Source organism: Euprymna scolopes, chromosome 31, assembly GCF_053919585.1.
Source record: "Euprymna scolopes isolate OS-2025 chromosome 31, ASM5391958v1, whole genome shotgun sequence".
NCBI lineage: Eukaryota > Metazoa > Mollusca > Cephalopoda > Sepiida > Sepiolidae > Euprymna > Euprymna scolopes.
Window position 1 is genome coordinate 90,324,261 of NC_136512.1, and position 9,917 is coordinate 90,334,177.

The 9,917-nt window shown below is 37.1% G+C and overlaps 1 protein-coding gene across 1 annotated transcript in view; it reads right to left on the reverse strand.

The window, feature by feature from the left end:
* LOC145255857 (uncharacterized) overlaps positions 1 to 9,917 on the reverse strand; it is a 254,038-nt gene that overhangs the window by 100,241 nt on the left and 143,880 nt on the right. The window contains exons 8-9 of the mRNA XM_080114622.1: positions 3,958 to 4,246; positions 399 to 589 (exon numbers count right to left, since the gene is read on the reverse strand). Of these exons, the coding sequence (XP_079970748.1) occupies positions 399 to 589; positions 3,958 to 4,246 (480 nt within the window). The remainder of the gene's footprint in view (positions 1 to 398; positions 590 to 3,957; positions 4,247 to 9,917) is intronic.

Genomic DNA, 9,917 nt, shown 5'->3' on the forward strand with positions numbered 1-9,917 from the left:
CGGGAAGATAAATATTCAACATTTGTCGCTCGCCGCATGTGGGCTAGTCTTTTTCCTATAACATCTTGGGAAAATAAAAATCCCGCAGTCAAACTTGACCTCATTAACTCATTAAAACCGGCACCTGCCAAATCGGAGTAATTAAATAAATTCAAACGTGTTTCCGTTAGCATCTCGCGGTGGGGCAATGGTTAACGTCATACGTTTTTTTTTTTCACACTTTAATTTACAACTTTGCCTCAACGGTTCGGGTTCGATCCTCATACTTACTTTTTTAACCCCCCCCCCACACACACAAACACCCGGGCAACGTCGGGTACCCCTCGCTAGTATCTAATAAATGTTGTTTTGTTTTAAAATATTTTTTATTTTATACAAATGCAATATTGTCAACTTACCACAATCGTACTGCGTCTTTTTGTACCCTTCATCACATTCCGGAGTCAAAGATGACGGGTTCCAATTCCGAGCTGGTCCATATTGAATTCCGTGTAATAGAATACGAAAGTCTTTGGCGACAAACATTCTTCCAATTTCTTCGACAAACGTCTGTAATTCACTGCCAATCACATCAAACGAACTAAAATTCCTGACAAAACAAAAAAACAGAAACAAAACATACGTCAACATCTTTCCCAGCTTCGGATTATTTGGGGGTCATATGTTAAGTATGAAAAAAAAAAAATGCATTTTTGCTGCAAAGGACTATAGAAAATTATAGGGCCAGCTTCATAGGGGGAATCTAAATTGCGCAGCGAGATGTTTTTTTCACATTTTTAAAATTCTGTTCTTGGAACAATCCGAGAAATGGAGCAAGAAGGGAATTCCAAAGGCAAGCAATTCTAACAAAGACGCTATTGTTGTAGAAAAAACTCCTGATTTTGTTGATTGTCGGGTTACTCGCGGATTATGTACGTTGACGGGGCAACAATTGCAGAAAGTTCATCAAGGATGAAAATTGAATGTGTATTACAGAAAATCAGAGCAACATTGATATCGTCGGTTTCAAATCCAAACAAGAAACTATAAATGGTTTCATTTACCGGATTCTCTTCAGTCTCTGTTTATTTCTGCCTTCCTGGAAAATGGCGGCTCGCGCGTTGTATTACATTCTGTTGATATTTCAATTATTTGTATTTTTATTATTTTTACTAATTTGACAATTTGCATTCGTAAATTCTGCCGATATTTGCGTCGAAAGCAAATTAAAAGAAGTTTCCTGATCGATTGTAAATTTAATTCGAGTTTATACTGATCTCTAATCCTTTTCTCTTCAACCCAGCGTCAAAGAATTAAAAGTTACAATCTATTAGGTTGGTGCAAAAATGATGTCCTTTTTATATATAAGTTGAACGTCAAAAAAACATATTTTTGCACCAACCTAATAAAATATTAAAAAAAAAAAAACATTACCGAAACAAGGAATAAATTTAATATTGGGAACTAATAATGGGTTTTAATGGCGCTTTATAAATTATCGGGGAAAAACATATCCCCGTAATAAATAGTCAGGTTTAAATTTTTTTTTTTTTTTACAGAGGACATACAACATATCAAGACCCGAAAGACATTCGAGGATAAGAGTTAAATGCAAGGTTGTCTGTGTGACAAAGGCTCAGTGATAGATTTTGGTGGGAATTGGACAAAATTGGACTATTTAAGGAGACGGGATAGAAAGAACTTGTTCACATTGGATTTGAATACGACTGTGTTGTAGTCATCTGGGAAGCAGGTCAATGGAACAGAGTTACACAGCCGGTCAATTCTACAAAACAGTTTTGTTTATGGATTTTGCCTTTAGATTTGGACACTGACAGAGTGTAAGGAAATTTATTGGTAGCCCTCATAGCTTGACGAATTCTTTTTGTAAAAGTTTGGCGGGGGTAAGATTGAATGAAGCTCGGACGAGAAAAATAATAGTAAAGCAAAGATTGATTGGCGACGTCTTTTCTGTAGGAAAGAGGTTACAGGATGGGGGAGAACATTATTCACCAGGTTTGAAAGACGATTTTGAACTCTGTCAAAGCACGATAGACCACCCCAGGCCACCGTTCACCAGATGTGGCAACAGTACTCCATTTTAGAGGGCACTTATTTTTTACACAGGTAGATGATTGCGTCGGAAGTGAGATACCTTCTGGTGTGGTAGGAAAACGCGACAATTTCTCTGATGACCTTGGTAACAGATTTGATGTAAGTTTTCCATTTCAGGTCAGGGGTGAAGGTCAGTCCCAAAAGCTTGTCGAAGCAGGCTGCTTCTTTGAGACGGGAGCCATTCATATCAATTGTGGACAAGTGCGGATCAAAGATTAAATATAAGAAAAAAAGGGCGGAAAAATTTTCATCTTGAAAACAAAAAAACTGTTGTTGAAAATCGTTATTCATAAAAATAACGACTTGTGCTGTCTATAACTTGATTCCATCTGTCAATGAGCTTATAAATTCCTCACTTGTCAAATGATTTAAGTTTTGATGTGAAATATGAATCTAACTCATGTCTAATCCCATCTGGTGATGTGAACCTTAGGCTATCAAATTTGTTTTGTAATCCTCGAAATAAGTGATAATCTAAGGGAGCTAGGTTAGGAGAATATGCAGGATGGGGAATATTTCACAACGAAGTTCAGCTAGAAGATATTTGGCCAGTAGTGCTACGTAAAAACAAGCATTATCTTGATAGAAGATGATTTCTTTTCTGTTGACTAAAGAAATTTGTTTTTTGTCCAACATAGGTGAGAATATTGCAGAAAAAATATGAATGCTGCTTTAATTTTGTTTACTTGTCTCTACACGAGGGCAGAGTTAGACACAAGATCGATTTTTAATGCGGGGAAACCAGTTCCCTAAAAAGTGCACTCTGATTAGTAACAAAAATAAAAAACGTATCAGTCAAGAAGGATTTCTCCTCCATTAACCGAGACCAAAAAAGTGAAGTGAAAAAATGAAGTGAGCACCAGAACAGATGGTATTTATTTGCTCCCCCACTTAGCAAATTAGGCACAAGGCCGTTTTTAATGTGAGGTAAAAACCAGCTCCCCTAAAAGTAGGCAAAAAGGGGGCACTCTGGTTACCAAAAATAATAATTGTCCCAGTATAGAGGGTTTCCCCTCCATTGACTGGTACAAATTATCTTAAGTGCAGTATCTGCCGGAACAGATGGTATTTATTTGCTCCCCCACCGAGCAAATTAGGCACAAGGCCGATTTTTAATGTGAGGAGTGAAGGGAGGGGGAAGGGAAAAAGGGGACCAGCTCCCGAGAGGTGGGAAATGGGAGCTGGTTAATGGTCAGGCATGTGGGGTTGCCCCCACATCTGGTCTTTGCTAGTCATAGCTTGCAGCATCTGCCGGAACAGATACTACACTTTGATCCTGGCCCGAAGGCCAAGGACCTTTTTAGGTATTAATTTACTTTCCCGCGAAAGCAAATGTTACACAAGGTCGTTTTTAATGTAGGGAGGAAAACCAGCCCCCCTAAAAGAAGGGCAAAAATGGGGCACTCTGACTGTATCCAAAAATAGTAATTGTCTCAGTATAGAGAGTTTCCCCTCTATGGACCAATGACCAATTTACTTAAGTGAATCATCAGAACAAATACTACACTTTGATCCTGGTCCGAAGGCCAAGAACCCTTTTATAATCCAAACGAAAAATGATAAATTAATCGTAATGATGTTTTAGTAATAAAAATATACATAAAATGAATGACAATGATTGCAAATACTTTCTAGAAACCGGCAAAAACTTTTGCACCAACCTGATAAGTCTTTCTCTCGCTTCATGAAGAATTATTATTTCATTGTGTGTGTGCGCGTGTGTGTGTGTGTGTGTGTGTGTGTGTGAGAGAGAGAGAGTGTGTGCGTGTGTGTGTGGGGGGGGGGAGGGGTCCGAGCGCGCTCGCGCGTGTGTGTGTGTGTGCGTATGTGTGTTCCGTTCGAGGCAAAACGAAAATAACTCACTTTCGAGCGACTGTCCATTTCAAAGAGGCCCGGATGTAGTGCGCATGCTCTTCGTTGTCGTTTCCGGTCGCGTTGGCACACGTGACCTGCACGTGGACGGCAACGCATTTGGTCGGTGCCGCTTCGCCGCCACTGATGCCGATGCACACCCGGTCGCTTCCTTCCTCTGCACGACGACTAATCGTGCTGATGACGTCAACGTCGGTCAATCCCCGACGGCCTGGCGAGTGGCAGGTACCTTCCAGCTCAAAAGTGGCCGACATGGAAATTGCTCTGTACGGACGCCTGTCTGTGGGAAGCAGAGAACAAAAAGAAAAGAAAGAAAAAATATTAACACGGCAAATAATTGAGTTTGTTTTGCTTGCTAATAACTCGTCACTTATCAAGGCTAAAGGCCACTCAAGAATAAGACATAACGAGGTGGATGGACTGTCAATTAAGTGATGCATAATATTATGAGAGGACTGAAAATGATGAATTGAATGAACACAATTTGATTATTCATAAAAACAGTTCATAGCAAGTATTTTTTGACATTGCCCCTAAAGACGACCATGTTGTAGCTTGCATAAAATCAGTACCATGGTAATGTTTTCCACTGACATAATGTTTGAAAAGATCATTTAACTGTAACCTTCAACCCATCATCATCATCATCATCATCATCATCATCATCATCATCATCATCACTGTGATGACTGGCTAATAAGTAGCTTATGATATGGACTGACAAACTGGAGGTGCCAAGTTCGAATCCGGTTCGTTCCACAGGAATACTTTCAATTAGAATATTGGCACCTGTCACGTGGTCCTTTCTGGAAGTACTGGAAGTATGGAGAGTTCCATAGGTGTGTAGTTCTAAGAAAGAAACTTTGTTCATGGAATCCACCTACATAATAGGAGATATTGATTTGTGATTTTTCGGACGATCACCAGACAGGGTAAAACGGATTTTTCTTCAACTGTTTTTTGTATTATTAGTTTGTTGACGTAGCAAAGTCAATTGATATGGTCTAGCACAAATGCTTGAAATATCTGACAATGTATTTCAGTAATCAAATCCCATCTATCTAATGGGTCTATATTAAAGTTAAATTATCGAGCACTGGGGGGGGGGGCTCCCGGCTTTTCCTGGTCGTAAAATACGTTTAAATATGATATTTTAATTTGTTCAGAATTCGTATATATTATTATAGAGTTGTGATTTAAAAGTAAAAAAACAGTATTTGGGTGCCATAAGCATTCAAAGCTGGTGACGTTACCACTGTACAAATGTGACATGTATATGCACTGGCTTAAAATAAACTAAGATGAATGTCTAAAATTTAGAACGATTTTTTCAATTTGGACCCGTTTTTGAAGCCTTAAAAACTATTTTCACTGCTAAAGATTCATAAAAGAACGGTTCATAAAAAATCCAATCTGAGGTCGATAGCGCTTTTTTTTGTGACTTTTACTTTCGGAGAGATAGAATTTTAAAATATGCAGACAGACAGACATAGTGAGTTTTATAAATTAGATTTTTAACACTTTGTTTACTACTTTTTATTATTGTGCACTTTTCTTTGTGTATTGTTAATAATTTAAGACAATCAATTTTCAACCTATGTCATTCTTGGCCTTTTGGTCAAGATCAAAGTGTAGTATTGTTCATCGTTGATTTTGACTGTATTTTTTTAACATGAATAAAAGATTTAATATCTCAAAGTGTAGTATCTGTTCCGGCAGATACTGCAAGCAAAGACCATATGTGGGGGCAACCCCACATATAAGACCTTGGTCAATGTAGGGACAACCCTCCATACCAATTGTCATTATCCAACTCCCCTACTCCCCGGGGAGTTGGTCCCCATTTCCCCTTCACTCCTCACATTAAAAATCGGCCTTGTGACTAATTTGCTCGGTGGGGGAGCAAATAAATACCATCTGTTCCGGCAGATACTGCAAGCAAAGACCAGATGTGGGGGCAACCCCACGTGCCTGACCTTTAACCAGCTCCCATTTCCCACCTCTCGGGAGCTGGTTCCCTTTTTCCATTCCCCCTCCCTTCACTCCTCACATTAAAAATTGGCCTTGTGCCTAATTTGCTCGGTGGAGGAGCAAATAAATACCATCTGTTCTTCAGATGCTGCGCTTCCATTTCTTGTTCTCCTTCGGTGGAGGAGAAATCCTTCACGACTGAGACAATTTTTATTTTCGTACCTTTTCTCCACGTTAAAAAACGAACCTGGTGTCTAACTCTGCCCCGTGGGGAGGCATAGTAAATAGGTACATTAGAAATATAGTAAAAAGGCAAGTTGTTTTCGTTTGCTTAGTGGACGACGCGTTCACCTTTAGTTTAGTTTTACGCCATATCTCAGAGTTCGAATTTCACACACGGCAATTGTTCTTATTTCTTGCTGTTGCGTCCCAGTTATTTCCTGACCAATATCATCGTCATCATCTAAATATTAATTTACTTATCCGTACGTTCAGTGTCACAAAATCATCATCAGCACAAACATTAATTAATGAGAAACGAATTACCTCTCTTTATAATCGTTCTTTATCAGTTAAGATCATTAAAACCATTTCCTCTCCAAAATTTTTCAAAAATAAAATCATGACTGTCTGTTTACGATTTCAAATTGGCTATTTTATTTTATAATAGAAAAACGTCATATTGAGAGAAGACTAAGTTTTTTTCATTCTAGTTTCTTTATAAAATTAAAAAAAAAAATATGACGTGAATTGACTTTTATTTAAAAAAAAAAATAAAAACAAAACAATGGATTGTATTATTTAATTGGAATTCATTATTGAAATGAGCATTATTTTTTTTATTTTATTTTATTGCGGACTATTATCCTCATCTTTTCTTAGTTGTTGTTTCACGACGTTTCGGCCAACTAATCACTTGGTCTTCGGTTCCAGGTGAGAATTGTCTGAAGGTAGTGGTTTCAATCCTACCCAAAGGCAAAGGTACTTGGCCGAAAACATGGTGAGACGACAACAACTATGGATGGCAGTAATTGCTGAGAATGCAGTTAAGAGATTCGGAGTTCCTATCTCGTTGCGGTTACCGCCTGACGAAGGTCAGAGGAATAGTTGGCAGAAACTTTGTGAAACAGCATCTAAGAAAGATGAAGATAATAGTCCACAATTCTTGGGTTTTCTTTCTCATTAAATCTTTCTTGGAGTTCATATATAATATCCATTGCTTATATTTAATATTCATTGTTCATATATAATATCCATTGTTCATATATAATATCCATTGTTCATATTTAATATCCATTGTTCATATTTAATATCCATTGTTCATATATAATATCCATTGTTCATATTTAATATTCATTGTTCATATATAATATCCATTGTTCATATATAATATCCATTGTTCATATATAATATCCATTGTTCATATTTAATATCCATTGTTCATATATAATATCCATTGTTCATATATAATATCCATTGTTCATATATAATATCCATTGCTCATATTTAATATCCATTGTTCATATATAATATAAAAAAATCGGAGGCCTGCAATATAAATGCTGGAGTCCCTCAGGGGTCAATCCTGGGCCCAACACTCTTCCTGATCTACATCAATGACCTCCCTAAACACATACTTAAATCATTCGTTGACATCTATGCTGATGACACGACCATCTACGGCAACACATCAAAGGCTGTAAATGACAAAGTTCTCTCTGATTCTCTCTCCTCTGATCTCGAGCGCGTGGTTCAGTGGGGGAAAAGGTGGCTGGTTACCTTTAATGCATCCAAAACCAAACTGCTATCCTTACATCATCAACGCTCTGATCCCCATCTGGCATCAATTGTGATGGATGGCTCTCGTCTGGGTGAGGCCCCGTGTTTTGACAAGCTTCTGGGTTTGACCTTTACTCCTGATCTGAAATGGAACACGTACATCAAGTCTGTTGCCAAGGTCGCTGGAAAGATGGTGGGATCCTTCTACCGCTCCAGAAGATATCTCACTACGGATGCAATTCTCTATCTATATAAAAGCCAAGTACGTCCAAGGATGGAATACTGTTGCCATATCTGGGCAGGAGCTGCTAAAGACAGCCTATCCTGCCTTGACAGAGTACAAAATAGACTTCGTGGCTTAGTGGGGGATGCCCTTTTCTCTACCCTGCAACCTCTCTCCCACAGAAGAGACGTTGCGAGCCTGTCCTTGTTTTATCGCTATTTCCATGGCAGATGCTCGTCTGAACTCCAATCTCTGGTCCCCCCTCGCCAATCTTTCACGAAAAATACCCGTCTAGCTGAATCCACTGTGAAAAATTTCCCCCACTCTATATCTGTACCTAAATCAAAACGCAGATTCCACGAACAAAGCTTCTTTCTTAGAACTGCACGCCTGTGGAACTCTGTTCCGTCTGCCTGCTTCCCTCCGGACTACAACTTTGATGTCTTCAAGTCCAATGTTAACAAATTCCTAATGAACCGCCCCCTTAAGTAAACATTTCAGCAAATCTCCTCACTAACGTAATGTACTTGCAATAACCCTTATCCCTGAGTGGCTTCCGGGCCTTGATAAGTGGTGATCACTGTGTAAAAAAAAAAAAAAAAAAAAAAATAATATCCATTGTTCATATATAATATCCATTGTTCATATATAATATCCATTGCTCATATTTAATATCCATTGTTCATATATAATATCCATTGTTCATATATAATATCCATTGTTCATATATAATATCCATTGTTCATATATAATATCCATTGTTCATATTTAATATCCATTGTTCATATATAATATCCATTGTTCATATATAATATCCATTGTTCATATTTAATATCCATTGTTCATATATAATATCCATTGTTCATATATAATATCCATTGTTCATATATAATATCCATTGTTCTTTCTGCTTCTAATAAAGTAGGTTCTCTATCGTTTTAAAGATTATCTTACACTTGAGACTGTTCTCTATCTCTCCGAATTTATTATCAGACCATGCATACAGTACTGTTGTCATATTTGGATTAGTGAATGTCTGCCCCTAAACTATTTGCCTCCTTAGCTTATTATAATAATAAAAACAAGCCGAAAGCTATATGATCCACGACTGATTTGGATTTTAGAAAAAAAATAAAAATTAGCCCCAAAAAGTGTGTTTTTCACCCCTGAAACACCCTGGGGCTTAAGCCTCAGAATTTTTCCAGGGTCAAATATTATGTTTCCTTATGTATATCCATGTGGTATTGTTTGGAGTAATTTTCAGCAAAATCTAATCATCGGAAAAGATTTTATATTCCGGAAAGTGCTATTTTGGTCATATTTGGATTTTTAATCAGTTCTTTTTAGCTTTAAAAGAATTTGTTAAAAATGGTTTAAGTTCGTCGTTATTTGTTTATTTTATTTTTTAATCATTTTATTTTTAATGTTTTTTCTTTGTAATTTTTAACTACAGTGGAATTTCTACGGGCATCCTAATTATAATTATTTCTAAACCTATCATTACGAACAAATTTTAAACATAGCATTTTAAGCATAATAGTTTAAAAAGTCTTTTAAACATGCTGTACCCGGCCACGCGTTGCTGTGGCTCAGTCTGTTTAAATAGAAATACAATAAAAAAATAAAAATGGATTATAAATTTACTGAGTATATAGTTATTTATTTCACAAAAAGTTTCATTCAGTAATGTTTATATACATTTATTATTTTTTGTAATTGTTTTAACAACAAAAGTTGTTTTTAAAACACGCCCACAAACACACGCACACAAACAAACGCATGCACGGACTATAATAAGAACCTTTAGCGACGAATGTTTTTTTTTGTTTATTTTCTCAATACTTGTGGATACACAATATTTTAAGACTTGTTAATGTTTATAGCAAACGCCCAGCGAATTGTGAAGTGTAACACGCACACAAACAGTACTAACCTAAACATGAAATGATGTTGTGTGAAGCAATATGTGTTTTAGTGA